Genomic DNA, 27,868 nt, shown 5'->3' with positions numbered 1-27,868 from the left:
GCTCGGATCTGGCCTCGGTGCAATCCCGGCTCCAATTGGATCCTCTTAACCCCTCGCTGGCTCAGGACGAAAGGAAGCGTACTAAAGAGCTCTTCTCCCTCTCCTCTCTGGAAAAAAGCTTCCTTCTCCAAAAAGCTCGCATTAAGTGGCTTGATCTTGGCGATTCCAACTCTGCTTTCTTCCACCGCTCTCTTAAGGCCAGATTGAATTTCAACTCCATCACCCTGCTCATCGCTCAGGATGGCTTGCCTCTTACCACTGTCCTTGCCATTAAGGCGGAGGCGGCTTCCTTCTTCACTTCCCTCTTCATTCCCCCTCTCCCCTCTCCCTCCCCCATCCCCCCTGGCCTCATCAACAAATTTGTCCCCCCCCATAGCTAACTTTCTTCTTGCCATCCCCTCCGATGAGGAGATTACCAAGCCTATCTTGTCCCACAAGTCCAATAAGGCCCCTGGCCCTGACGGTTTCAGCATGGGGTTCTTCCATAGCTGCTGGGACCATATCAAGGACAACCTGTTAAAAGCCATCCGTAGCTTTTTCTTCAATCCCAGCCAGCTTGCCCAAGTCAATCAGACTTTCCGCTGCCTCATCCCTAAACAAGATGGAGCATCTTCTCTCTCTGATTTCAGACCTATCTCCCTCTGCAACCTCCTCTACAAGTTCATTGCCAAAATTCTGGCAAATAGAATCCAACTTGTCAGTCCTTCCTTAGTCAGCCCCAATCAATCTGCTTTCATCTCTAGCAGAAGCATTGCGGATAACAATATCCTTTGCTCTGAATTTGTTCAAGGCTTTGATCGTAAATCTCACTCTCCCGCTGCCCTTATGAAAATTGATCTCCACAAAGCTTTTGATTCCCTCAGATGGGACTTCATCTGCAATGTGCTCTCACAGATGGGTTTTCCCCCTCCTTTCATCCGTTGGATCTATGCTTGTATCTCCACCCCCTCCTTCTAGGTTATTGTCAATGGCTCCCCAGCTGGTTTCTTCCACTCTAAAGCTGGGATTCGTCAGGGTTGCCCTCTCTCCCCTTTCCTCTGCTCCCTAGCTTTGGAAGTCCTCTCGAGGAGTATCCAAACCAAAACTGACCTCCATCTTATCCCCCCCTCCCCAAGTGCAAACAACTCAACCTCACCCACCTGGCCTTTGGGGATGATTTTATGATCTTCTCCAAAGCCTCTCCCTCCATCTCTGCCATTATGGCATCCCTTAACCTCTTTGAAAGTCTGTCTGGCCTCCGTATCAACCTCCTTAAATCCAAACTCTTCCTCTCCGGTGGCTCGGAACTGGAGAAGGATTCCCTCCTCCTCCTCACTGGTTTCTCCCTGGGCTCCCTCCTAGTGAAATACCTGGGCCTCCCTCTTATCCCTGCTAGGCTCTCCAGTCACCATTGCACCCCCATGCTCGACATTATCCGCAAGCACCTCCAGCTCTGGAAGGGCAGACTCCTCTCTTATGCGGGTAGGCTTGAATGCATTAGATCCGTACTCTAATCCTCTTACATTTATTGGTGCGGTATCTTTGTCATTCCTAAAGCCATCATTAAAGCCATGGAATCGCTGTTTGCTGCTTTCCTCTGGAAAGGAAAGGAATCCTCCAAATTCCTCCACCCGATCAGTTAGAACTCCATCTGCCTTCCCAAATCCGAGGGTGGTCTTGGCATTCGCCGCATCCGTGACTCCAACGCTGCCAGGATTCTGAAGCTTATTTGGAAAATCTCTACCAAACAGGACTCCTTTTGGGTTCAGTGGCTCTACTCTCACATCCTAAAAAACGACTCCATCTAGATTGTCTCCATTCCTAAGGATTGCTCCAAGATCTGGCGGAAAATCCTTCACCTTCGCCCTCTGGCCCTCTCAACCATTTCCTCTTCCATTTCTGATGGGTCCTCCACTTCCTTATGGCTCGACCCCAGGCACCCATTTGGAGTTCTCTATAACTTCTTTGGGCCCAGGGAAATCTACTCCTCCAGGATTCCAAAATCTGCCCCTCTTTCGTCAATCATCTCTAATGGCAACTGAACCCCCCCTCCCCCCTCATCCCCCCCCTCTCCCTGATTTGGGCCTCTCTCTCCCCCCTCCCCCCTTCCCCCTTCCCCCCCCCCCAGGTCTCGCGGACAGGGTCTGTTGGCTTCCATCCAACAATGGCCTCTTTAACTTCAAATCTGCTTAGAACCTTGTCAGACTTTAAGCCCCTACTATCCTTTGGTTCAAGCTTGTCTGGTTCAAAGGCCACATCCCCCGCCACAGCTTCCTTCTCTGGAGAACCCTAAACCACTGCCTCCCAACCCAAGCTTTCCTCTCCCACCGAAGAATCCCTATCCCAACCTCTTGCATCCTCTGCTGGCATGGTTCGGAAGACATCGACCATCTCTTTTTCGCCTGCCCTTTCTTTACCACCATCTGGAAAAAAGCCCTGTCGTTCATCTGGCCTCGCAACAGAAGTATCCTTCCTTTCGCTAAAGAGTGGCTTTGGATGGCCATGACTTTTCCAGGCTGCACCACCTGCGACACCATTGGCAAGCTCGTGCTCGGTGCCACTATTTCTCACATTTGGATGGAGAGGAACCTTAGGAGATGGACTTCCAAATCTCGTTCTTTCGACTCAATTTGGAAAGCCATCTCTTGGGATGTATCCTCTAAGCTTAGTCTTTTGCCTCATAAGGCCTTTTTGGATACCCCAAGGAACAGGCACATTGTTGTTTCCTGGGGTCTAGATAGAGCTCTTTTACGCCCCAGCCCCTCCCCTTAAAGGAGCTCGGGGCTTCCCCCCCCCCCTTCCTTTCTCCCCCTTTTTTGTACATCCCCTTCTCCCTCTTGCTCTTCTCGGGCCTTGGTAATATATATTTTTTTATTCACCAAAAAAAAAAATATCTTCATCTGGGAAAATATCCTCTAGGGGTCTGGTTTTAGGGATTGGTTGGGCTGACAGATGATCAGCGACAGCCCTACCTTTGATAGTTTTTTGTGTGACATGCTTGATGTCAAACTCTGAGAGTAATAGGAGCCATCGAGCGAGCCACCCTGTTAGCGCTGGTTTCTCAATTAGGTAAATTATTAAATCCATTCTGGAAGTATTGTTTTCTTTTTACTATTAAAAACTCCCCTTTCAATGGGAAATATCCCCTTATGAGTCATGTGTGTCTCTCATGACATGTTTTGGTTACCCTCATATTCTTCAAGAGAAACATTTCTTCCATTGCAGACCATTTTTTTCTTTTTCCTTTTTGGTTTCACCCTTTCTATTATCAACGTCCGATTCATTCCCACGGAACACAATAAAGAACGGGTGTGTGAAAATGAGATTCGGCTTTTTTTTTAGTCCCACACAATAAAAGGACACCGAATAGAATACAACGGAGTGCATAGTTGTCACGGCAGTTAGGCGACCCAAGGCGGTGGAAAGGGCCAAAGTTGAAGGCGACACCAGCTAGGCGAACAAGGCGTCCGCCTAGGCGACCAAGGCGCCCAAGTCAACCAAGGCGCCTGGACGCCTAGGCGACGCCTTGACAACTATGACGGAGTGTTCCCAGATATGCCCAAGTTCCCTTGACTTGCCATCTGATTAAGTCCTGAAGGAAATAAAATAGCTCCACGATGACTACTGTTTGAAGGGTGAAGTAGTGCATCGTCAACAAGTAGCATGTAATTACGGTGAAAAGAAACCACCATCAATATACAATAAACACAATGAAATGAAAGGCCAAACTTAAAAGGAGCATACCAGGGAGCTTTTATTATCTATAAATGCCTTCCCTTCCACCAAGCATTTTCTTATAGCAGGCCATGAAATTTCGGATGCTAAGCAGCAGAACTTCTCCCAACATTTACTATCTAGAGAATTTAATGGGTGTTGATGAATATTGGCAGATAAAGCATCAAAATCAGGCTGCCGCAAAAATCCGCCCGAGGACGAAAACTTAGAGAGGTTTGAGCTATCAACTGGATTGTCTGTTGAAGATTGGGGATCCACAACTGCATCTTTGAGAAGTTTTCGTAGGACAAAGAAGAAATGATGTAAATTCTGAAACTTTGCTAAAACGCAATCCAGCTGGACCTGGAAAAATGTACAAAGATTTCCATAAGAAGGAACTATGGTTCTGTCCCATGGCACATCTTAACAAATATAAATGACCTAGATTTCATTGAACTCAATCACATATGCTTTATGAGTAGAAAGGTTTCGAGGATGCTTTACTAGTTTGAATGCATGTCTCAATCCCAAATAAATGGCAGAGAGAGAAGATGCACTGGAGCAAAGGAACTGCAAACCAGAAGCAAGACCTCGTGTGTTTGAAACTTGTTCCAGGATAAGCCTATCAACTTGCCTTACAATCTGTATCAAACATGGAAAAAGAAAAAAAAAATTAGAGTCTTGCACAAAGTGGAGTATCAATCTTAATGGGGATGCAGAGAGAGAGAGAGAGCACAGAGTAAATAACATGGTGCCAAAGCCACTAAAAAGATGCAAAATGTTAAGACAAAGACTAATATTCATACATCATTTGGATCAACAAGCAATAGGATCAAGCTCTCGGCCATTCTTGGTTCCCATGTCCACTGCTTCCAGAGTTCTCCTTGCTCCATCTGAATAACAAAATGAGCACAAAACCTGCAGATGCAATAGAACTCCAGTGACCATAATGGAAACAATATAAACCCCCTTCCAGCTTTCTAAACCAAATATATGTATGATAAAGAGAGCAAACAAACTACAATTAACATGAAAAATAATGACAACATCGCAATTGCCAAACATTATATAAAAATGAAAGTTTGTCATTCAGCAAACCTTTTGAATGCTTTTATTAGTGTAATGCACATTGTTGATGCTTTGACTGAATTTTTTGACTCCTTTCCATCTCCACCATGATCAGAACCATTAGGAATCTCCCACTCAAAAGAAGCTGAAATAGTTCCAGCATAGGATGACAACCAATCTCTAACAGATAGTGCCACATTACCATCTTCAGGCTGTATCATAGAGAAACGGGATGAAGCCCAGACAACAGCCTTAGAAAACGATATGGGAAGAACTGAAGGATCAACCTCTACCAAAACATCAAACCATAACAAGGGAATGCACATCCAATCTCTACAATCCCGAGAGGTAAGTTTGTTTTGGCCACTAAATTCACTCCAACAACTGTTTTCTCTCTCCTCAACTTCTTGAGAAAACAGAAGCTCATCTTCATCGTCAATGACATCAGCAGACATGCTGGTATCAACATCCAGTGGAGTGTGACACTCAAACAACAAAGCAATCAGAGCAGCAGCATCCAAGACTATAATAGTCTGAATAAGATCAAAGGCGGGTTGTCGAAGAGAATTATGAAGCGATGAATCCTTCAGAGAACACAACAAAGAAGGTCCCCTGTCCAGTAAAATCATTAATAAGTGAGTAATAAACACGTGTGAAGCCAATCATTTGTACACAAACATACATTTTGTAGAAGTGTACTATCAATATATGCCAAGTCTAATCATGTGCATAACAGAATTCTAGTCACATCCATTTAATAAATTAAATATGAAATTATAGTTTTCAAGGCATCGCCTAGGCATCGAAGCGCTTTGGCCACCTTGCATCCCGACCGCCTCAAACGCCTTTGTAGAGGCAGCGCCCTAAAATACAAGAACTAAGAGAGATGTGAAGAGAGGAGATGGAGAAGAAGAGTGGAGAAGAAAGACAGGAGAGAATACTATGATCAAACGGACCATTCTCCTGTCCCCCCAGCTTTATTTATACTTAAAACTCCAATTACAATCAGGAATCATAAAGTAATTAGGAATAACAAACAGGACTGAACTTAGAATCCTGATACCATGTAGCAGGGCAGAACCCTAAAATACCAGAACCGAGAGAGATGTGAAGAGAGCAGATGGAGAAGAGAGACAGGAGAGAAAGCTATGATCGAACTGACCATTCTCCTGTCCCCCCAGCTTTATTTATACTTAAAACTCCAATTACAATCAGGAATCATAAAGTAATTAGGAATAACAAACAGGACTGAACTTAGAATCCTAATCTAAGTACAAAAGACCAAAACAGAGAATCTCGATTAGGACTAGGAATAGCCTTATCGAGATTCTCACAACACTCGATATTTTAACAGCCTCGGGTTGCCTAGACGCCGTGACAGCTGTGATATGAAATATTAGCAATGAAAAAAGATTTTCAAGTGTCAAAAGATTTGATGAGTTCTGCAAATAATTTTTGAGAGAAACATCCAGAAAAGAAAAGAATAAAGTTCAATCTATCAAGAGAACGTGGACATAAATCTGTAATTAAACTAGAAGAGCTTACAATAATTAATAGAAGACTAGAAAGAAAGTCAATATTAGAGCATATTTATGGAATGAGGTAAAACGTGCATATAAATAAAAAAATAAAGAATGGCAACTGCTTAACGCCAAAAAATTATACCAAATAACCTACATATCTAAATCAATGGAAAAAAAAGAATTTAAATCTTCCTACCACATAAGTGCGCACTCAGAAGGCGGGCATGGCGGGTTCATTTTATAGCCTCGATGCACAATGAGAAGGGCTATCTGAAGATATAATCTTGCAATAAACAGCAAGAGAGATAAGCTGATATGCGAGTAAAAAAAATAACAAAAAGAAAACTCTCAAGTACAATTTTACTCAATAATCATGATAATCGATTGAGAGCAGACCTTGGTGTAACGGTAAGGTTGTTCCATTGTGACCAAGTGGTCACGGGTTCGAGTTTGCAAACAGCCTATCTGCGAAAGCAGGGGTAAGGCTGCATACATTATGACCCTCCCCAGACCCCACAGTGGTGGGAGCCTTGTGAATTGGGTACGCCCTTTTAGTCATGATTCTCGATTGACATGATTATCATTATAACAATCAAACGCATTTTAAAGGACCATCATATCCCCCACATGATGGGTGGATTATCCCTCCATCCCCAACCACAGGGCTTCAGCAATCAGAGGCCCACTCTGCTTTAAAATCAAGAACTAGATGTCCACTGAAAAAGAGAAGAAATTTGGAAAGGCATTTTGTCCAAGTGCTGGCCGACTACTAGAAGAATCCTACCTTTCTCTCGTGAGTGGATTTGGATTGATATGACTTTCGTGGGCTCCTCTATTTGCGACACTGTCGGAAAGTTGGCCTTCTGTGCCACTCTCAACCATATTTGGATGGAGAGTAATATCAGGAAATGGACCTCCAAATCTCGGCCTTATCAGCAGATTTGGGATTGCATCTCTTTCGAAATTAAAGCAAAGTTGTCGTCAGTCCCTCCCTCTTCTTATCCTGACACCCCAAGGAACAGGCTCATTGTTGTCTCCTGGGGTCTCTCTTCTGTTTCTTTAGTTGGCCCAGGTTCCTCTTAGCAGAGGCCTTCGCCTTGTGTTTCTTGTTTTGTTATAGTCCTTTGGGGCTCTTGTATTCCTTTTCTTTTTGTTATTAAATTCTTTTATTCACCCAAATAAATAAATAAATAAAGAGAAGAAGAAATAAGCTAACCTGGCAAGCCTTTTTCCTCATTAAAATACTGAAGTTACTACTGACAGTTACTTGATGAAGGAGAAAATAGAGAAAATGTCTGCGCTGCTTTTCATGCTCCCCATCTTGCAATGCTTCAAGGGACTAGACAAATGGGTATAACACTCAATCAGTAATGTCATGAGCATAATAACCAAGAAGCCAAGAAGGATGACAATAATCAAGGAACAACATGACGGCAAAGAACTATAGTCAAAAAAATTAAACAAAAGGATTCACAGTCCATGGACTCACCTGCAGGAATGGCTGGAAAAGATCAAAAATTTCTTTATGGCTTTTCTCATTTCGAGTATGGAAACACTGACCCAATAGTGTGTTGCGCATAACACTTGGTGACAATGACGTCCTCAACCAAAGCTTACATCCTAAAGGCACACTCAAGGAAATTCTATTACGTGTTAAGAAGAATATTTCATTGACAAGTAGAAGGCCAAAGGTGAACTTACCAAGCATTTCAAACAGTAGTCTCAAGCAGTTAACCGCATAACTGAATTCAAGTGAATCGTCACTGACATGGTTGAGTACAATACTGAGAAAAATAGGATATCGTTCCAATATTCCTTCTTCAAATGCTGGAGGTTCTAAAAAACCAAGCCTTCAATGTATATCAAGAAGGAAGTAGGATTAGAAGAAAATTTCATTGAGATACCCAAAAGTAAAATGACAATTCAGTTTTAGGGCCACAATTTTCCTACAATGCTTTGATTCCAAGCCATACAGTGATACGCTCAACCTGTACTCTTGGCCTTGAAGTCTCCAATGTTGATGGCAAAACCTCTGTTTCTAAAAGACCAATACATTTCTTGAGTAATGGTTGCAAAGGTTCCAAATCTGCTGCTCTCCTATGCACAAATGAATTAACAAATATGATTTGATAAGTTATCAAGAAACTCTGTTCATGAAAAAAACACGGTTACTTAAAATTACACCTAAACTGCCAGATTAATGTCAAATGTCTAGAAGAGAACATCATGAAAAATAGAAGCACCTTCTGTATAGAAATGGATAATGAAGCAAATAATTAAGTCTGATCACAGTTATCAAGGCGTCCAGGCTCCTTGGTTGCCTAGGCGGGCGCCTTGCCACCTTGTTGGTGTTGGCTTGCTTTTAGACCCTCTCCAACGCCATGGGCGCCTTGCCGCCTTGATAACTATGATTAAGTACTAAGAGAAAACAATTGGAGAAAGAAGAGCCAAGCTAGCTATTAGCATAATGAGAATGCTCTAAAGACGAGGAATTGCACTTCTTTTGTGTTCCCACACTTTGTGATAATGGCACGTTATTTTCACAAAGCATTACAGACAGCAGGAAATAAACAGTAAATTGATGATAGACTCCAAAGTGTGGATGCAATACTTTTTTTACGAGCAAAATTTTCTTAATATTTAAGTCATATCTGTGACATTCAAGATTAACAGCAGCTATACATGACTAAACCCTTCAAGTTTCCATCAAATGGTATGGGCAGGCTCCCTGATTCCTTCAACACCCTGTTTCTTCTTTCAAAAAGCTCTAGAGGACAGCTACAAAAATTAGCTCCCTTAACTCTTTACATCTTCCAACCTCCAGATTTTCCAAGTTGTTACGAGTTGACCAACAAATATTTGGCTCATCCAGGATAACATGCCACACCTCCAATGCAAAAATGCATTGCAAAGTACAAGGTTGAGTGATTCATCTGTAGCAAAGGTATAGATGCAGACATTCTAGGGTAGTGCACTTTGAATCAAGTGGTTTATGGTTGATATTGACGCAGCATCAAAGGGCCTCACCCATAGGAAGAAGAGGAATAAGCCCCACTCCCAAGTGGGGCCCATTGAGTAGTTAGCTAGGGTTGGCCCTTGGCCCCCATACTTAGTTAATAGCTTAGTAGTTACTTAGATTTTCTATACCTAGCTTTATTTTTCTGTTTTTAAATTGAACCGGTTTAAATTGGTTGCATCCAATTGGTTCAATTGGTCTAATTTAAGTGAAGTGCTCCTATTGGCTAATAGGTTCTTAAATCCTATTGGCTAGTAGGGAATCTTCAATTAATCAGCTGTTTTAAGTTAGGATTTCTCCCTTCCACAATTTTAGAAAGGTAGTTTAGGAATCTTTTAAGTTTTTGTTTTAAATTTCACACTCCTTCCACGACTTAAGTAAGGGAAGTGTTTAGATTGCATTAGGAATGTAATTTGATCCAGCCAAGGAGTCAAACTCCAAAGCTGAATCGTGGATGGCCTTTGGCCCTCTTATTATTATAAATATTAATAAAGAAAAACAGAAGAGACAGTTTTGAAGTCTCCCAATCGTGAAGTGTTCTCTGCCGCTACTGCTCTTTAGAGTGTTTTGCCTCGTGGTTCTATCAAGGAAGAAGGGCAGGTGGATCTCCTGAGACTCCTTGCGCCGTAATGGCCAGGAGGATCCCTATCCGAAGGTGGTTCTATCCTTTAACCCTGTTCAAGCTGCTGCCAGTAGAGTTCTGCTGCAATTTGATCAGTATCTTCTTCTCCTAATCCTCTAATTCCCCCCCCCCAATCGATCCCCCTTTATTATGGTTGAATCTCATAAACCCTAGTTAGTCTAAACCTGTCCAGCCATAATTCCCCCATCAGAATCTCCTCAAACTCACACCTCAGATCCATTAGGTCATACCCTCGGCTTGATCTCAGTTTCAACCCCTTCTTAACACAAAAACCCTAATCCCCTTCAATTCTACTAAACCTAGAAAACCCTAAATTACAGATCCTACATATCCACCATCAAATAGCTCCCATATTACAGTCGAGTCCCCTTTTTGTTGCCACTAACACTCGGTTATAACCTCTGTCCATCAATCCTCCTTTAAACCCTAGATCTCATCCGTTCCTTCATCTCCAAAACCCGAAACCATAACCCTAAAATTTCCAGATTTTCAAATTCTGTTCAAACCTCATTAAAACCTAATCTAACCTAGTCCATTATACCTTTAAAAGCCTGCCTAGTTTTGCCAAATAAAACCCAGTTCCATTCTCCCAAGTATAACCCTAGAAATTGACCAAAAATCCTAATTCTGCCCATTCGAACCAGCAGTCCCTTTTAGATCCTGTTGCTTGGCCTTTAATAGGATCCTTCTCAGATTTAGAGCTACATTAGATATTCTGTCCTTTCCAGAGTCGAACAAAAATTGTACAAATTTGTACTTCCAAAGGAACCCCGCAAACCCATATGGACTTAAAGGGAACTCCAACCTATCAGGGGTAAACAAAGACTCAAAGTAATGGAGCCTAAACCCTAAACACAGATTCAGAAATACGACCCAAAGGTAGGATCACAAGTTATCTACAAAAATCGGATTTAGAGAATACCGCTATCTAACAATCTACCAAACAGATCTGGCTGCAATTCAGGTCGAGTAGGCCTTTCTATCAGTATAAGTTAATCCTAATGTTTGGTGACGATCCAATGGTCAGATTGTAAACCGTGGGGGTAGTTTCAGAATCAGCAACTACTAATTCCTAAAATCTAGGAACTATGACATCAGTCAATCAGCAGCTCTGATGGGGACCAAAGTCTGCTCAAACCACCCTTCTAAGACAGAGAAAAACCCTCCAAATCTCAGGTAAATCTAAGGGTTGGATGTCCCTAGAAACTGGCCTCTATTAGCAGCAAAAACACACCCAAAACAGGGGTGTAGCCAGCTATGGAAACAGCAACCAAACAAGGTTAAAAAATTCCAGATGTTACTCTATGATCAGGCTTATATTCTCTTAATAAAAGGTTGAAGAATCCCACAGAAAATTTTAAGAAAAGAATTAAGAACAAGGGTTGTACTGACTTGGTACTGTAAGGAGGAAGAAGAGTAGTGTAAGGGAATAAGATTAGATTTCTCACCTGATCGATCACAGAGTCTCACTGAGGTTGCTGCTGTGATGTTACTCCATGATCAGGCTTATATTCTCTTAATAAAAGATTGAAGAATCCCAACGAAAAATTTTAAAAAAGAATTAAGAACAAGGGCTGTATTTTTTTTTTTTGGATGAATAAAAATTTAATGACGAAGAAAAAGAGGGAATATAAAAGCCCAAGGGCAGCAAGCCGAAACTAGGGACTAGTTAGGGCGCAAAATGGATGTAGGGAGGCCCCAAGAGACAACAATGAGCCTGTTCCTTGGGGAATCCTTCACATCACGGAGGGGGAGGGATCTAACTTTAGATGAATCATCAAAAAAGATGGCCTTCCAAATCGTGTCGAAAGAGCGGGAGTTGGATGTCCATCTTCTAAGGTTGCGTTCCATCCAAATGTGAGAGATAGTGGCACAAAAGGCAATCTTGCCAATCGAGTCGCAGATCGACTTCCCTCCGAATGTCATGTCAATCCAAATCCATTCCCTGCTGAGAGGAAGAGGAGAGCGCCGACCGGGCCAACAATGGCAGAGAACACAGGTCTAGATGGAGGCAGCAAAGGGACAAGTAAAGAAAAGGTGATCGACATCTTCAGACCCATTCCAACAGAGACAGCAGTTGGGAGGGACCTGAATATGCCGATAAATAAGGAAGGCTTGGGTAGGAAGGCAGCTAGCAAGGACGCGCCAAGCGGTGAGGCTATGGCGAGGTATGTGACCACGAAACCAAACAACTCTATACTAAGGACAAGGGGTCCCTCTATGTCTAACCAAATCCCAAGCGGAGTGAGAGCTCAATCTGCCCGATTGGGAGGGAAGCCATAAGATGGTGTCGCCTCTACCTCGATGCCCTGGGAGGATGGGGGGAAGGGAGCTCCATAGGTCAGCGAGGGGGGGAGGGGAGGTGGGAGGGGACCAAGAGCCTCTGGAGATGATAGCAGCAACATGGGCGAATCTGTCCAATCCGGAGGAGTAGATATCTTTGGGGCTCACAATAGAAGAGAGGACACCAGAAGGGTGCCACTTGTCCAGCCAAAGCAAGGTGGTCGTACTCGTACCATCATCTATCAAAGTATCAAGCACGAAATGGCATCACTGGCTAAATGTCTCATCTGCAGAATTCTACGCCAAACCCAGGAGGAGTCGGTCCCTGGACTAACAGACCAAATGGAATCTCTACGGAGGGGCCCAGCATACAACCAAGAAGTCCAGATGGAGGTTCTGTTGGTAAGGATCTTCCAAATAAGTTTGATGGATCCAGCAATGTTGACATCTTTTATTCTCCTTAGCCCAAGTCCTCCTTCAAATTTGGGGACACAAAGGGAGGCCCAACTCATAGGATGAAGGAACCTGGCAGAGTCCACACCTTTCCAAAGGAAGGCACACATAATAGATTCAGCCGCCTTGATGGTAGCCTTTGGGAGGTCAAAAACTCCACTCCAATAAATGTAGTAAGACTGGAGCACCGATCTGATAAGCTCTAGGCGACCTGCATAAGATAAAAGCTTGGCTTTCCAAAGCTGCAACCTCTTGCAAAGAAGGTCCAGGATGGGGGAGTAGTGGTGGGCTGAAAGTCTGGCAGGGATGAAGGGGAGGCCTAGGTAGCGGACAGGGAGGGTGCCAATGGTAAAGCCGGTGAGGGAGGAGAGGGAGGCTTTGGTGGTGTCCGAAACTCCGGCAAGGAATATCTGGGACTTTAACAGGTTAATGCGAAGACCAGAGAGGCCCTGAAAAAGGTTGAGGGAGGACATGATGGAAGCAATGGAGAGAGGGTCAGCCTTTGAGAAGATCATGAGATCATTTGCGAAGGCTAGGTGGGTCAGGTTGGTAGGCTTACACTTAGGGGTAGGGGAGATGAGGTGGAGGTCGGTTTTGGACTGGATACTGCGAGAGAGAACCTCAAGGGACAGGCAAAAGAGAAAAGGAGAGAGGGGGCAGCCTTGGCGAATACCAACCAAGGAGGGGAAAAAACCAGCAGGACTGCCATTCAGGAGAACAGAGAAGCGGGGAGTGGAGATGCAGGAGTGGATCCAATTGACAAAAATGGGGGAGAAGGACATCTTGAGGAGGACTTGGGAGATGAAATCCCATCTGACGGAGTCAAAAGCCTTGTGGATGTCGATCTTTAGAAGAGTAGCAGGAGAGTGGGACTTGCGGTCGAAGCCTCGGACAATTTCCTGGCAGAGGATGATGTTGTCCGAGATGCTTCTCCCAGCAATGAAGGCAAATTGGTTGGGGCTAACAAGGGAATCAATGACAAGGCTGAGCCGGTTGGCAAGGATTTTAGCAATGAATTTGTAGAGGAGATTACAAAGGGAGATGGGTCTAAAGTCGGACATGGAAGAAGCTCCAGAGGATTTGGGGATCAAACAGAGGAAGGTATGGTTGATATTTTGGATCTGCTGAGGGTTGAAGAAGAACCTCTAACTGGCACTGATAAGCTCGACACCGATGATGTCCCAGCAAGTGGTGAAAAATCCCATGCTGAACCCATCGGGGCCAGGAGCTTTACAAGCTTTGTGGGAGCGCACAACGGAGGTGATTTCAGAGTCGGAGGGGATGGAGCTGAGGGAGTTGAGGAGGTGGGGGGGAGGAATTTGTTGATAAGGTCTGTAGAGAGGAGGGTATGGGAGGAGGGGGGCAAAAGATACCAGTGAAGTAGCTCACAGCTTCGGCTTTGATGGCATCCACAGAGGAGAGGACAGTGCCATCAGAGGAAGTAAGAGAGAGGATGGAGTTGGAGTTAAAGTTGGAGCGGGCTTTGAGAGAGCGGTGGAAGAAGGCGGTGTTTGAGTCGCCGAGGTCAAGCCATTTGATTCTGGATATCTGTTTAAGGAAGCTTTCCTCAAGGGAGAGAGAAGAGGAAAGGTCAAAAGCAGCGAGGATCTCCTCTTCAGGGAGGAAGGAGTTGAGGGGGTCAGCCTGAAGGCGGAGCTGGATGGAGGAGAGGGTGTCCCGATAAGAGGAGACATGAGAAGAAATGTTGCCAAACGTGGAGGAATTCCAGACTTTGAGAGCCACCTTGACATTCTTGAGCTTTTTGGAGAAGGCAAGCAGAGGAGAGGAGAAGGAATGCACTGGGATGTTCCAAGCCATTTGGACAATGGTCAAAAAACCAAAGTGGGAGGACCACATGTCAAAGTACTTGAAGGGTTTGGGCCAAAAGAAAGGAAAGGAAGGACAAAACGAGATATGGGGGAATGGTCGGAGAGGCCAGGAAGGTCAAAGAAGGCATAAGAGGAAGGAAGGGAGTAAAGCCAAGGATCATTTACAAGGACTCTGTCAGAGCCAGAGCGCTTGTTGTGCCAAGAGAGATCAGCACCCGACCATCTGAGGTCGTTTAGCCCAGAGTCCTCCAGACAGGAGTTAAAGGCTACAACTACTTGGTGGTCGATAGGAGAACCACCCAATTTTTCATAACAAAAGCGAATGACATTGAAATCACCTCCAATGCCCCAGGGGGAGGAACCAATAGAAGAAGAGATGGAGCGGATATTCTCCCAGAGAGGGATCCTATCGGGATGGCGGTTGAGGGCATAGACCATGGTAAAGAAGAGATGGTTATGGAGGTGATCAGAAATGCTGAGATGGAGAAATTGGGAGGAAGATGAGGTGGGCAAGATATGGAATTTTATGGGATCCCACAGAACCCAAATGCGGCCAAGGGGGGAATGGTCATACTTGGAAAGGAAGGACCAAGAGGGGGCCAAAGAGTAGGCAATACGGGACAAGTTGTGCTCAAGCACTTTGGTTTCAAGGAGACAACAAAGGGGGGATTTGGAGTTCTTTAGGCGACTTGGATTTTAGCTTGTATGGCCTGAGCATTAAGCCCACGGACGTTCCAGATGGTCCAAGGGATCATGGGAGGGGTGGTGGAGGGGGCAGCCAACCAGTGAATGGACTAACTCTGGACCCCGGAGGAACACTGCGGGGCCGGAGACAGTAATCACGCAAGGGGGGGAAGCAAACCAGGGGAGAAGAGGGACCAGTTGAACCGGTATGGGGGGCTAGGACTGGTTTGGTTGGGTTCAAGTTGGTTGGGTTAAAGGGGAGAAGTGGGGCTAAAAGGGTTGGGGAGGTGGGTAATTGGGTCGGGTCAACAGGAAATATTTTTAAGTGGAATGAGGCAAGGGGAGGGCCACGTGGAAAGGTCAACTGGGTATTTTGGGGAGCAGGGTCCAACGTTGGGGGTAGGTAAGAGCTAGAAGTGGAGGGGTTTAAAAGTGTAGCAATGGGGGGCTTCGAGGTTGTATTAGCAAAAGGGGAAAGGGAGCGAAGCAGGGGCGATAGGTGTTTCTCAAGAGGGTTTGCAGAGGGAGGTTGCAGGTCTTCGTGTAGGATCTCCCTGGGCTCCTGAAGAACCGGAGAGACAGCGGCATCACAGACAGCCTCAGGATCGAGGTCCATGAGCGCAGCAAACCTGTTGTGGCCAGCGTCAGGTGAGCCTCGGGGATCTCGCCAGGTGCTGGAGTCTTGTCTGGTTCCCCGCGACTCCTCCGATGGCGGTTCCTCTTTTTTTTCCGGTCACTAGAAGTGTCTCCAGTACCAGTGTTGGCAGAAACAGCGATGGAATCGATCAAGTTGGAAGCAGCGATAAAACCAACAGCGACCATAGCAGTGATGGAGTCCATCGAGATGCCTTTAGAAGCAGCGATAGAACCAGCAGCGTCAGTTGAACCAGCAGCAGGCACTGTAGCCGTGGACGTAGCAAGCACATGAACCGAAGACGGAGCAGGTCTGTGATCTTCAACGAAGGTCTCAGCCTCGACCTGAGCCTCAGGAGCAAACAGGGAAGTCGAGTGACTCTTGGAAGAAGGAGAACCTGATACACAACTCTTGGAGGTATGACCGAAGAGCTTGCAGACAGAGCAGTGGTGGGGCAGGCCTTCATAGAGAACACGCTGAGTGAATGAGTGTCCATCTTCTTCCTGGATGGTGACGAAGTCCGGTGGAGGGTCTTCAGTACAGAGTTCAACGCATATGCGAGCTAAGGAGAGTCGATCCATTCTCTTGGTGCGCTCGTCGGAGAAGAGGGGGTTGCCGATGGTCGATCCGACGATGCTAAGTCCAGAGGGGCACCAGTAATGGAAGGGGAGCCCAAGTAGGTTAATCCAAACTGGAATGAGCTTGAGGTCGATCCTGTTGAGTGAGGAACGATGGTCCCACTGCCGGAGATAGATCTGTTTCTTCCCAATCTGCCAGGGCCCACCTTCCAGCGCACGAGCTTTATCGGAATCGTTGGAGAATCTGAAGATGAACAGCCCACTTGATAGCAAGTAAATGTAGACTGCGCCAGCAGCTCTCCATTGTTTCAGAAGGGAGGACTTGACAACATGGCAAGGAGGTCTGCTACCCAGGAAATTCCCCACAAGGCAGCATTGCCATTTTGAGATTTCATCATCGAGTAATCCTTTGGAGCAGAACCCAATCTTGGAAGCATCAAGGGAGGTAGGGGGGACGAAATGAAGAGGATGTCCAGCAGGTTTAGCAGAGGTGCTGCCGGAGAAAGGGAGGACCAAGGTTGTTTGACAGGGTTAGATTACTTGGTACTGTAAGGAGGAAAAAGAGGAGTAGGGTAAGAGAATAAGATAAGATTTCTCACCTGATCGATCTCAGAGTCTCACTGAGGTTGCTGCTGTGATGTTACTCCATGATCAGGCTTATATTCTCTTAATAAAAGGTTGAAGAATCCCAAAGAAAAATTTTAGAAAAGAATTAAGAACAAGGGTTGTACTTACTTGGTACTGTAAGGAGGCAGAAAAGGAGTAAGGTCAGAGAATAAGATCAGATTTCCCAACTGATCGGTCTCAGAGTTTCACGGAGGTTGCAGCTGTCTCCCACGGTAGCTAATCTGTCTCTCACAGCTCCATTAAAGGAAAAATAAAAAAACAAATTCTTATTCATCAAATTGTTAGGGGGGAGCCCTTAGGCTCTTACAAATATAGATAGAGTTGACTAATAGTCTCAAACTCTATATAACAAATATATACCCAACCAGGAAAAAAAAAACCTCTCCAACAATGGGAGTGTTCTAAAGTTACAAGTAACTTATGTAGCTGACTACTATTACAACCATAGTTGTCACAACGTCTAGGAGATACGAGTAAACTAAGATGCGTTGGTTTTTTTGTCAACCGGATTAGCTCTTGTATCTCTTCCTCAAAGTTCTCAGTTTTGGTTAATGGTAGTCCGGCATGATACTTAAGAGCTTCAATGGTATTCGTCAAGGATGCCCTCTTTCCCCTTACTTGTTTACTTTGGCGATGGAAGTTCTATCCAAAGAAATCCAGCTTAGCACTTATCAGATGCACATTTCTCCATTGGCCAAGTGTAAAGCTCTCAATCAATCTTGGCTTTTGTTGATGACTTGATGATTTTCTCTAAGGCCTCGATTGCCTCGCTTGAGTCCATTTTGCTCTGTCTTAAGTGCTTCCATGAGCTTTCAAGTCTCCGCATCAATTCCTCAAAGTCTCAGTTGTTCTTTGCTGGGGCGTCAAAGATGGACAAAATGGCTTTCCTTGAGAAATCTGAGTTTCTTGAGGGTCTATTGCCAGTTAAATATTTGGGGCTTCCTTTGATTCCAGCAAGACTCTTTGCTCACCATTGCAATCCTATGCTGGACCTTATCCGAAACAGGCTTCAACTATGGAAATGCAAGCTTCTCTCTTATGCAAGCAGATTGATTCTTATCAAATTAGTGTTGGAGTCGTCCTACATTTACTGGTCTGGCATTTATGGCCTCCCTCAAGCCATTATTCAGTCCTTGGAATCCCTCATAGCTTCTTTTCTTTGGAAGGCAAATGATTCCTCGAGATTTCTCCATCCCCTTAGCTGGGCTGCCGTGTGTCTCCCCAAAAAGGAAGGTGGTCTAGGCATTAGAAGAATCAAAGAAGTCAATTCTGCTGGTATCATTAAGCTTATCTAGAAGATTGCCTCAAAAAAGAAAAGTATTTGGGCTGATTGGATATACTCGGGTCTCCTTCGTCAGGACTCAATCTGGACTGCCTTAGCCTTGTCAAATGCTTCTTGGGTCTGGCATAAAATTCTTGCCAACCGCCACTTGGTGCTTCAAGTCATTCGCTCCAAGATTGGTGATGGTCTCTCTTCCTACCTTTGGTTGGATTACTGGCACCCATTGGGAATTCTTCCCCACTTGGTCACTCCGAGAATCATTTATGCTTCGAGTGTCAACAGACTCTCCTTGGTGGCTGACATCCTTGATCAAGATGGTTGGGCTCCCCCCTCCCTTAACTTTATTTGGAATGAGCTTCCTTCCATTCCAAGAAGGCTAGTGGCAAGAGGTGACTGTGTTACTTGGTCGTCAAACAACTCAAGCTCCTTCTCCAAGGCAGCCTGGAATCTCATTCGTTTGAAAGGCCCGTTGGTTCCTTGGCGTAATCTTCTTTGGTTCAAGCATCACATTCCTCGTCACTGCTTCACAGCCTGGAGGGTCTTCACCAACTGTCTTCCAACTCAGGCCTTTCTCCGCAGCCGCCAGAGCTCAATCTCCCCTGCTTGCTGCCTTTGTTGGCACAATGCCGAAGACTTGGATCATCTTTTCTTTGATTGTCCTACAACCGCTGCCATTTGGAAAGGAATTCTCAGCAAATGCTGGCCTGCCCGCAGAAGAATTCTCCCTTTCTCTAGAGAATGGATATGGATTGATATGACCTATGCGGGTTCCTCTATTTGCGATTCGGTCGGAAAGATGGCTTTTTGTGCTACTCTCAACCACATTTGGATGGAGCGCAATATCAGGAAATGGACCTCCACATCTCGCTCTTACCAAAAGATTTGGGATTCCATTTCTTTTGAAATTAATGCAAAGTTATTTCTAGCTCCCCCCCTCCCAGTGTTTAGACACCCCAAGGAACAGGCTCATTGTTGATTCCTAGGGTCTCTCCAATGTATCTTTAGTTGCTCCAGCCGGTCTTGCCTAAGGCTTGGGCTTGCTGTCTTATTTTTCTTTCTTCCCTTCGGGGCCCCCTATCTCTTTCTCTCCCTTTTGGTAATGAACTTATTTATTCATCCACAAAAAAAAAAAAACCACACTACCACTCACAAGAAGTGCCAGGAGACAGGCAAGCTGGTTTATTTCCTAGACAGCATAGTTGTCATGGCGTCTAGGCGAACCAAGGCCGTTGAGGGGGTAAAAAAAACAGGCGACACCAACAAGACGCCTAGAAAACCAAAGCACCCATCCAAAAAAATGCTTGATGCCAAGGCATCGCCTAGGCGACGCCTTGACAACTATGCTAGACAGGGATGATCCTCTCACACTAGGGCCCAAGATGAAAAAGGTTTATTTCCTAGACCATGAGGTATCCCCAGCATTACCTTGGCAATTAAATTGAATAACCTATGTTTTTTTCAGTTGAGCTGAGTTAAGTATGGTTTGGGACTGCAACTATTAGTGATAACTATTGCTGTCAATTAGCATACATCATGCAGTAATTCATGCACATATTTGAAAGGAGAGTGGTACCAGATTAGTTTCAGCTTTACACCATTTACGAGGGAGTAGTTTGATTCCTCATGACTAAAAGTTCCTTGCCCATGCTGTAAATATGATAGTTTGATACAGGACCATCCTACAAAATAATTCCTATGGTTTGATTGCTCATCACAAACCATTGCATCAGTTTTGGTGTTTGAGAGCATTATATTACAGACAAAAAAATGGTTATGTCGTGCACTTTTGGTTTCAATTCTAATTCTCAATTATGGCGAAGAATTAGAATTGGCATCATTACGTATATTTTTTGCTCCAATTTTGGAGGCCAATTCACAGAATTAAGAAAGAACTCAGAATTGGCATTCAGCCCAGTTCTTCAATTCTAAGGCACGGCTTTAAAGATCGTGCATTGCACATGCTTTAGTGGAGCATTCTCGGCGTTTCACAGTAAAAGCATAAGAAACCAGAGCAAATGGGGAAAAGGGGGGTTCTGTCATACCAAAGCAGAGAAGAATTGGAAACGCAAATAGTGCATCCAAACACAATTCTCCAATTCTAAAGAATTGGAGCCAGAATTGAGTAAGTAGTATTGGATCCTAATGTGCACTTCAACCACTTTTCTTAGGAAAAAGTATCCTAAACAATCTGTTTAGATATGTTCCAAAAATCTGCAATATGGCATGTTGGATTGGGCCTATATTTTGTGCACAAGTAGACCCCAAGGTCCCATGCCTACATGTCAAGTTTCAGTTCTAACGGATATCACCAAGTGGCAAAGAAAAGCTTTGAAAATCTAAGGACTACAGGGCGAAAAATTCAAGGATGCATGCCAATAATACACAGGAGGGCATTTAATTCAGTTAGGTTCTGAAAATTTGACATGTGTCAAGACCAAACCTAGACCTGTCTATCCAACAGTCAGAATCACATCATCATCCTGCAACATGGATTAAAATAGTGGACCATTATGATAAGCTTATCATAACAGGCTGTGAAAATGAAATTATCCCCTTCTCTTGGGGATTATATTTGGATAGTCAAAATTTCTATATTTCTCATGGTATTGATATTGTTTGAAAGGTTATTCCAAACTACAAGCCTACACTAAGAAAGTTATGACTGATGTTCCAATAGAATATAAATCTGTGACAGGAATTCAATTTCAGAAAGTCTAATTAGATCAAGAATCTTATTTTGTATTTACTTCTTAAATTAGTAATACCATTTAGTAAGATAACGTGCATCTGGTCAACGAGATAAGCATATCTGGTAAACTCAAAAATTTGCTGGATGGCATATTGAATGAACCAAAAAGTTGTGGAAAGGTAGACCCAAAGATTCCATGCCCATCAGTCAAGTTTCACTCCAACTGGAGCTGGCGGCCAAATAGAGGTTTGAAAATTCAGGTCTACAGGAGGCATGGTTTGAGGAATCGGAGTTGGATTGCCGATTCCAGCCAAATCAGATCAAAATCCACCGATCCCGTGTAATGCCCCACATTTCCATGTTAATAATATAATAATGATTTGGAAAATTTTACTACTATTTCAATATCCTTTTAAATTGTTCTAAAACATTGAAATGATACTTTGGGGTATTTTAATATTGTTTCTTAATTGTTACAATGTAATATTATTATATGAAGGTGTTTGGAATATTTATATTGATTTAATAAAGTTTATTTGATTTCTTTTTATTATGTGAATAGTGAAGTAGGCGGTGGCAGCTGAGTAATAACCATAGTTTATTAGTATAATTAGCATTATTAGACTAAGAGGGAATTAAGTGACTTACGGATTTTTTGTGGTGGCTGATTAGGATTGGACCACATGGTTTCATGTGGTGATGCCACCATGTGCATGCTTAAGCTTGAGGTGGCTTAAGAGGGGCAGCCACATGTCCTAGAAGAAGGAGGTGGCTGGAGATACGTTTGACTAAGTAATAATGCTTGATTAAGTTAATAAAGTTGATTTGTTAGTTGTTAGTTAAGCAAAGTTAAGGTTAGCCGTAGCTGGTGCAATAGTGATTATCTTGAGGCACTAGTTAGCAGCGAGTAGCTCTAGAGGCGCAGGATAGTGGTTTTTCGTGGGGTTCTAGGTATGGCGTCTCCTCCTTCTCGGGAGGGCCGCCCACCTGATCCAAGGCTTGGATCTGCTTCTGCTGGGGCCCTACCAGTGTCTTTTACGGAGGCAGTCTCTCATTCTCTTGCTACCCCACCTGCAGAGGTGGAATTAAAAAAGCCTTCGTCCTTTTTTGGGGACCCTGCAATCTTCTTCTCCAAAGAGGAGGTTCAACTCTTGGAACGTGCTTTTTCTTCGGCTTTAATTGCCAAGTGCAGCTTTGGAAGGCCATCGTTGTTCAAGGTTAAGGAGTTCTTGAAGAAATCCCTCTTCTTCCAGGGGGACATCATCGTCTCGACGTTCGACCCTAGGCATATGCTCCTGCGATTTGCTCTTCAGTCGGATTTTGTGAAAGTGTGTTTGAAGGAACATGTTCATATCCAAGGCTTTCGTTTGCGATTTATGAAGTGGACCTCGGATTTTATTTCAAGTTGGGAATCACCCCTTGCGCCAGTTTGGGTTTCCTTGCCAGGTCTGCCAATCAATTTCTACCAGGGGAACTACCTGATCTCAATTGTTGGGGCGATTGGAAGGGTGTTGAAGGTGGATAGCGCTATGCCAATTGCACTCGCACTGTGGCTTCGCGGGTGTGTGTTGAGGTTGATCTTCAAGCATCACATCCATCGAAGGTATGGATTGGGTGTGGTGGAGATGGGTTTTACCATAAGGTGATCTTCGAGAAATTGCCGGTGTACTGTGTTCGTTGCACGAAGCTTGGGCACCCCAAGGACGTCTGTCTTAAAAACAGGAAGAAGAAGGGGGTAATTCGCTTCCTGGCTCGAGCAGTGTTGTCGCTGCTGATGGTGTCGCGAAGGCCACTGTGGTGGCGGTTGATGAAGGTGGTGAGAATCGTACGGCGAATGGAGTTTTTATTCCGATGGGGGAGGGCTCATCGTAAGCCGCTGCTGATGTGCCTGGGGTTTCTGCGCCTAGGCACGGGAGATCTTCGGAGGAGCAGGGCAGGACTGGGCATGGTGGTCGATGGCGGCCTGCTGCTCAGGGGGCGTCGTTGCCGCGCTCTCTGGCAGCGGCTGGCTCTACTAATATTGGTGGCGGAACGTTGGTGGCTGCGGATGACTTTGTCTTTGGTGCCATTGCTACGGCAGGGTAGGTGGTGGTCTCGGGGGCTTTAGAAGAGGGGGAGATTTCAGATTCTGAAGGGGCAGTCGTGACACCTCAAGGGCAGCAAACGTCTTGTGCTGCCACGGTTGTGGACAATATGGTTGTGGGGGTGACTGTGTCTGACATCCCCAAGCAAGCGAGCCTCGAGGGGTTCTATGCCTTTGGCGCAGGTGCTGAGAGGGTCTTGCCTAAAGGCTCGCAATCAGTGGGTGGCCCTTCGACGCCGTTCTTTGTTGACAAGGCTGGTTTGCCCTGTGCTCGAGATGACTCCTAGGTTGCAAAATTGAGCTTGGTCTGTCGAGACCGTGGGGCTTTGTTGGACAGCTTTAAAGCTTTTCGAGCTTCCCTTGAGGGGAGGCTTCACAGAACCTTTGACAGGTTGGGCGAGTAGGGAAGGCTGGTGGAGTCGGCTAGGCCCCCCAAGGCTAAGCGGGTAGTGGCGCGGGTTGTTGCCTCCAGTGTTGCAAAGGTGTACAGGCGGAAGGTGTTGAAGAGGCGTCGTCTTCCTAAGGGGGGGCACAAGAGGAGAATCACAAGGTCAATGGGACCGGTAGATGTTGTTGTTCCCAGTTCCAAATGAATTTTTTATTCTGGAACGCTCGGAGAATAGGGAATAAGCCTACTTCTAGGCGGCTGAAGGCTTTAGTCAAATTACATAATTTTGGCATTGTGGCTATTGCAGAACCGAAAGCGCTACCTGCTAAGGCACCAGTAATGCTGAGAAGGGTTGGCCTCAACAAGGTGCATGTTGCGGAAAGGCTTTGGATTTTTTGGAAGGACTCTCTTCAGATTAAAGTAGTGGAGGAACACTGCCAGTTTGTTACTCTGGAATGCCTGGCTTCTAATGGGGTTTGCTTCCTTCCCACTTTTGTCTATGGATTGTGCTCGATGGTGGAGAGGGAGGCTTTGTGGGATGCTCTGGTTCGCTTCTCTAGGACCTCCGCTCTTCCCTGGGCAGTTGGGGGTGATTTTAATGCGGCATTGTCTCCCTCTGAGAAAACTGGTGGCAGACCGGCTTGTTCGACAACTCTGGATGACTTTGGAAATTTTGTGAGTAATGCTGCCATCATTGACATGGGCTACGTGGGAATCTTTGCACTTGGTGTAACAATCAGGGAGGCGTGAGAAAGGTCATGGCTAGGTTGGACAGGTTCTTGGTTGACTCGGCCTGGGTAGCTGCTTTTCCCAGGTGCGAGGTTGTTCATCATAATAGGGCTTGCTCTGATCATGCGCCAATCTTGCTCTCTGTTGCAGACGTGGGTGGGAAGTCTATCTCTGCATTTAAATTTCAGCAAATGAGGTTGTAGTTAGATTTAGGTTAGGGAGATAAGTAGGAGAGGAGGAAGAAGTTGGAGGAAGAAGAAGGAGACAAGAGAAGGGAGAAGAGAGAAGAGAATATGTTAGGTTGTGAATCGGTTGTGTTGGAGAAACTTCTCCATACACCTATATTACTTCAAACATAATAAGGAGAAAATTACATTCATCTCCCTAGGGAGGTACAAGGGAAATAAAGAAGAAAGAACAGAATTACATAATAGGGCAAAAAGTAATGAGACTAGTTCCTAAACTACCCCTATTACATGACTTCTAACATGTTGCATCCGGATTTTCAGGCATTCATTAAGGGTCAGTGGGAGACGCCTGTCTTTGGTTCGCCACTTTTTGTGTTGTTCATGAAACTCAAAAGCCTTCGGGTTGCTCTCCGACTTGGAACAGCGAGGTCTTTGGCAATATCCACCAAAATATAAGGGATGCAGAGGACTCAATTAGTAGGGCAGAGGTAGCCTGTGAACAGGCTGGGAGCGCTGAGTCGGTGTTGGCCTTTGAAGTGGCTAAGAAGGCTTTACATGGAGTTCTGCTTCAGGAGGAAATCTTTTGGAAGCAGAAATCAAGAGCAACTTGGGTCAGAGAGGGGGATCGGAACACTAAATTTTTTCACTCCATGGTTAACATTAGGAGAAGGCAGAGTGGTATCCACAGAATCAAGTCCGAGGATGGAGAGTGGATCATTGACCAAAAGGGTATTCAGGCTTCGGCAGTGAATCATTTCTCTGACATTTTTGCAACTCAAGGGTGTGTGGTTGATGAGGATTTGCTTGCCCAAATTCCCAGGCTTGTTTCAGAGGAGGATAATGCTATGCTCTTGGCTTCCCCGTCACTAGAGGAGGTTAAAGGGGCGGTTTTTTCATTGTCTTGTGATAGTGCCCCAGGCCCTGACGGCTTCTCAAGATATTTCTTCACGGCTTGCTGGGAAACTGTTACTAGAGATGTCTGGGCAGCAGTGGGAGATTTCTTTGCAGGGGGCGTTCTTCCCAGAAGCTTCACTTTTGCTAACCTGGTTCTGGTCCCCAAAAAGGACATCCCGGAGGTAATGTCTGATTTTCGGCCCATTAGCCTTTGTAATTTTTCCCATAAAATTATTGCCAAGATTATTGTCTCCAGGTTGGAAGGGCTGCTCCTTGCCTTGGTTGCCGAAGAACAGGGCACATTTGTTCAGGGAAGGTGCATCCATGACAACATCTCCATTGTCCAGGAGATCACCCATGATTTAAATTGGAAGACAAGGGGAGGCAATGTGATCCTCAAGTTGGATATGGCCAAGGCTTACAACCGTCTGGAGTGGGGATTCTTTTATTTGGTCATGTCAAGGTTTGGGTTTTCTGAAGCTTGGATCAATTTACTTAGGAAGACAACAGAGAATTGCTGGTTCTCCGTAGTCATGGGTGGCAGTGCTTCTGGGTTTTTCAAATCTACCAGGGGCTTGAGACAGGGGGACCCTTTGTCTCCTGCTCTGTTTATTCTGGCGGAGGAGGTTCTGAGTAGGGGGATGAAAAATCTTTTTGTGGCAGGGCGTGCAAACTTTTTTCGGCAGCCTAGAGGTTGCCCTAGTATCTCTCACTGTTTGTTTGCAGATGACACCATTATTTTCACAAAGGGTCTAAAGCGATCTTTGCAACAAATTATGGGTTTCTTATCTAGGAATGAAGGTTTCTCAGGGCAAATGGTTAACAAACTCAAAAGCTGCATCCTGTTGGGTGACAAGATCTCGTCAGCTAGAGCTTGGATGGTAGGGTCTGTTACTGATTTTGCAAGGAAGCCGCTCCCGATCACTTACCTGGGGTCCCCCCTCCATTCTGGAAGGCTTAAAATTTGTTACTTTGATGAGTTGATTGTTCGAATAAGGGTCAAGGTGGCAGGCTGGAAAGGAAAACTTTTGTCTGCTAGGGGTCGTGTTACTCTCTTAAAGCATGTTCTTGCATCCATCCCTATCCATGTGCTTGCAACCCTGGACCCGCCTAAGGCAGTCTTGGGTAGGATCTATGGCATCTTTGCTGATTTTCTGTGGGGAGACTCGGAGTGGGGCAAGCGTAGACACTGGGTGAGCTGGCAGAAAGTTTGTAAGCCCCTAGCTAAAGGGGGACTGGGAGTCAGGCTTTTGGAAGATTTCGGTCTCGCCTTAAGACTTAAAAGGGTTATGGAGAATTCTTGCTGACCATTCTCTGTGGAGTGAGTTCTTCAGGGCAAAGTTCTTTAAATATATTCACTTTGCTTTGGCTGACTCGAGCGGGATAGGCTCGAGGTCTTGGAGGAACACTCTGGTGCACAAGGATCTCGTCCAGACCAAGTCAAGGTGGTTGATCGGGTCGGGTGATATTTGTTTCTAGCTGGATAATTGGGTGGGAGTTGGACCTTTGATAGACTTTGTGGATAATTCACTGACGGTCGACATGTCGCTGAGGGTCAAGGATGCTTTGGAGGAAAATGGCTAACGAAAGCGATCCATTCTGGACCAGGTTCATTCTGATGTGGTTAGGCATAGTGTCGCTGCTCTGAAGGAGCTGGTGGGTTTAGAGAAGGATGTTCTGGTCTGGACCCCTTCTAGTAATGGTCAGTTCACTACTAAATCTGCCTGGAATAAGGTGCAATATAGATCTCCTGAGGTCCCCTTTGCCAGATGGATCTAGAACCAGTCCCTACCCCCAAAGATTGGTTTTTTTACTTAGCAGATCTTCAACGGCCGAATACCCACAGATGAGTCGTTGATGGCTATTGGCATTCCCCTGGCTTCTAGGTGTAACTGTTGCGGGAGGCCTAGGAGAGAAACAACGGACCATTGTCTTGTTTCAGGAGATACTGCTACAACGGTCTGGAACTTCTTCTCATGTCTCTTTGACATTAGTGTGATTTCTGCTCAGGATGCCAGAACCCGAATCCTGTTTTGGCATGAGGCAACGAGTCCTAAAAGCATTTAAGCTTTCCTTACTGGCCTACTACCTTCCTTTGTTGTCTGGGAGCTGTGGAAGGAAAGGAACAACAAAAGGCACGGGGAGCGCAGACGATCAGTGAATACTGTTGTTGAGGCTATAAAAAATTGGGTGGAAGGCATACCGGTTTCTCTCAAGGTTGGAGCCTCGGTTTCGCCTAGGGAGGGTTTGATTCTTCAGGTTTTGGGCTTGTCGGCTCCGCCTGCCAGACTAAGGCGGCCGATCCCAATTTATTGGTGCCCTCCTTTCTCCTCAGTTAAACTGAATGTTGATGGTGCCTGTAGAGGTAATCCGGGTTTAGGAGGGGGTGGAGGGATCATCAAGGATAAGGAAGGGGTTGTTTTGGCAGCCTTTTCTAGTTTCTATAGCAAGTGCACCAATTCTGTTGCTGAACTACGGGCGTTGATAGATGGTTTGAAGTTGTGTCATGAGTTGGGCCTGACTGATTTTGTGGTGAACTCAGATTCCTCCACCATTATCAGGATGTTTCAACGAGGGAGGTGCA

The 27,868-nt window shown here is 45.2% G+C and overlaps 1 protein-coding gene across 1 annotated transcript in view; it reads right to left on the bottom strand.

Annotated features, from left to right (window-relative positions):
- LOC122658369 overlaps nucleotides 1-27,868 on the bottom strand; it is a 100,979-nt gene that overhangs the window by 33,127 nt on the left and 39,984 nt on the right. The window contains exons 5-13 of the mRNA XM_043853295.1: nucleotides 8,235-8,381; nucleotides 7,986-8,134; nucleotides 7,774-7,904; nucleotides 7,501-7,623; nucleotides 6,481-6,554; nucleotides 4,792-5,373; nucleotides 4,500-4,611; nucleotides 4,198-4,335; nucleotides 3,724-4,056 (exon numbers count right to left, since the gene is read on the bottom strand). Coding sequence (XP_043709230.1) covers nucleotides 3,724-4,056; nucleotides 4,198-4,335; nucleotides 4,500-4,611; nucleotides 4,792-5,373; nucleotides 6,481-6,554; nucleotides 7,501-7,623; nucleotides 7,774-7,904; nucleotides 7,986-8,134; nucleotides 8,235-8,381 — 1,789 coding nt within the window. The remainder of the gene's footprint in view (nucleotides 1-3,723; nucleotides 4,057-4,197; nucleotides 4,336-4,499; nucleotides 4,612-4,791; nucleotides 5,374-6,480; nucleotides 6,555-7,500; nucleotides 7,624-7,773; nucleotides 7,905-7,985; nucleotides 8,135-8,234; nucleotides 8,382-27,868) is intronic.

This window comes from Telopea speciosissima, chromosome 4, assembly GCF_018873765.1.
Source record: "Telopea speciosissima isolate NSW1024214 ecotype Mountain lineage chromosome 4, Tspe_v1, whole genome shotgun sequence".
Classification (NCBI taxonomy): domain Eukaryota; kingdom Viridiplantae; phylum Streptophyta; class Magnoliopsida; order Proteales; family Proteaceae; genus Telopea; species Telopea speciosissima.
This window is presented reverse-complemented; position numbering and strand designations above follow the sequence as displayed.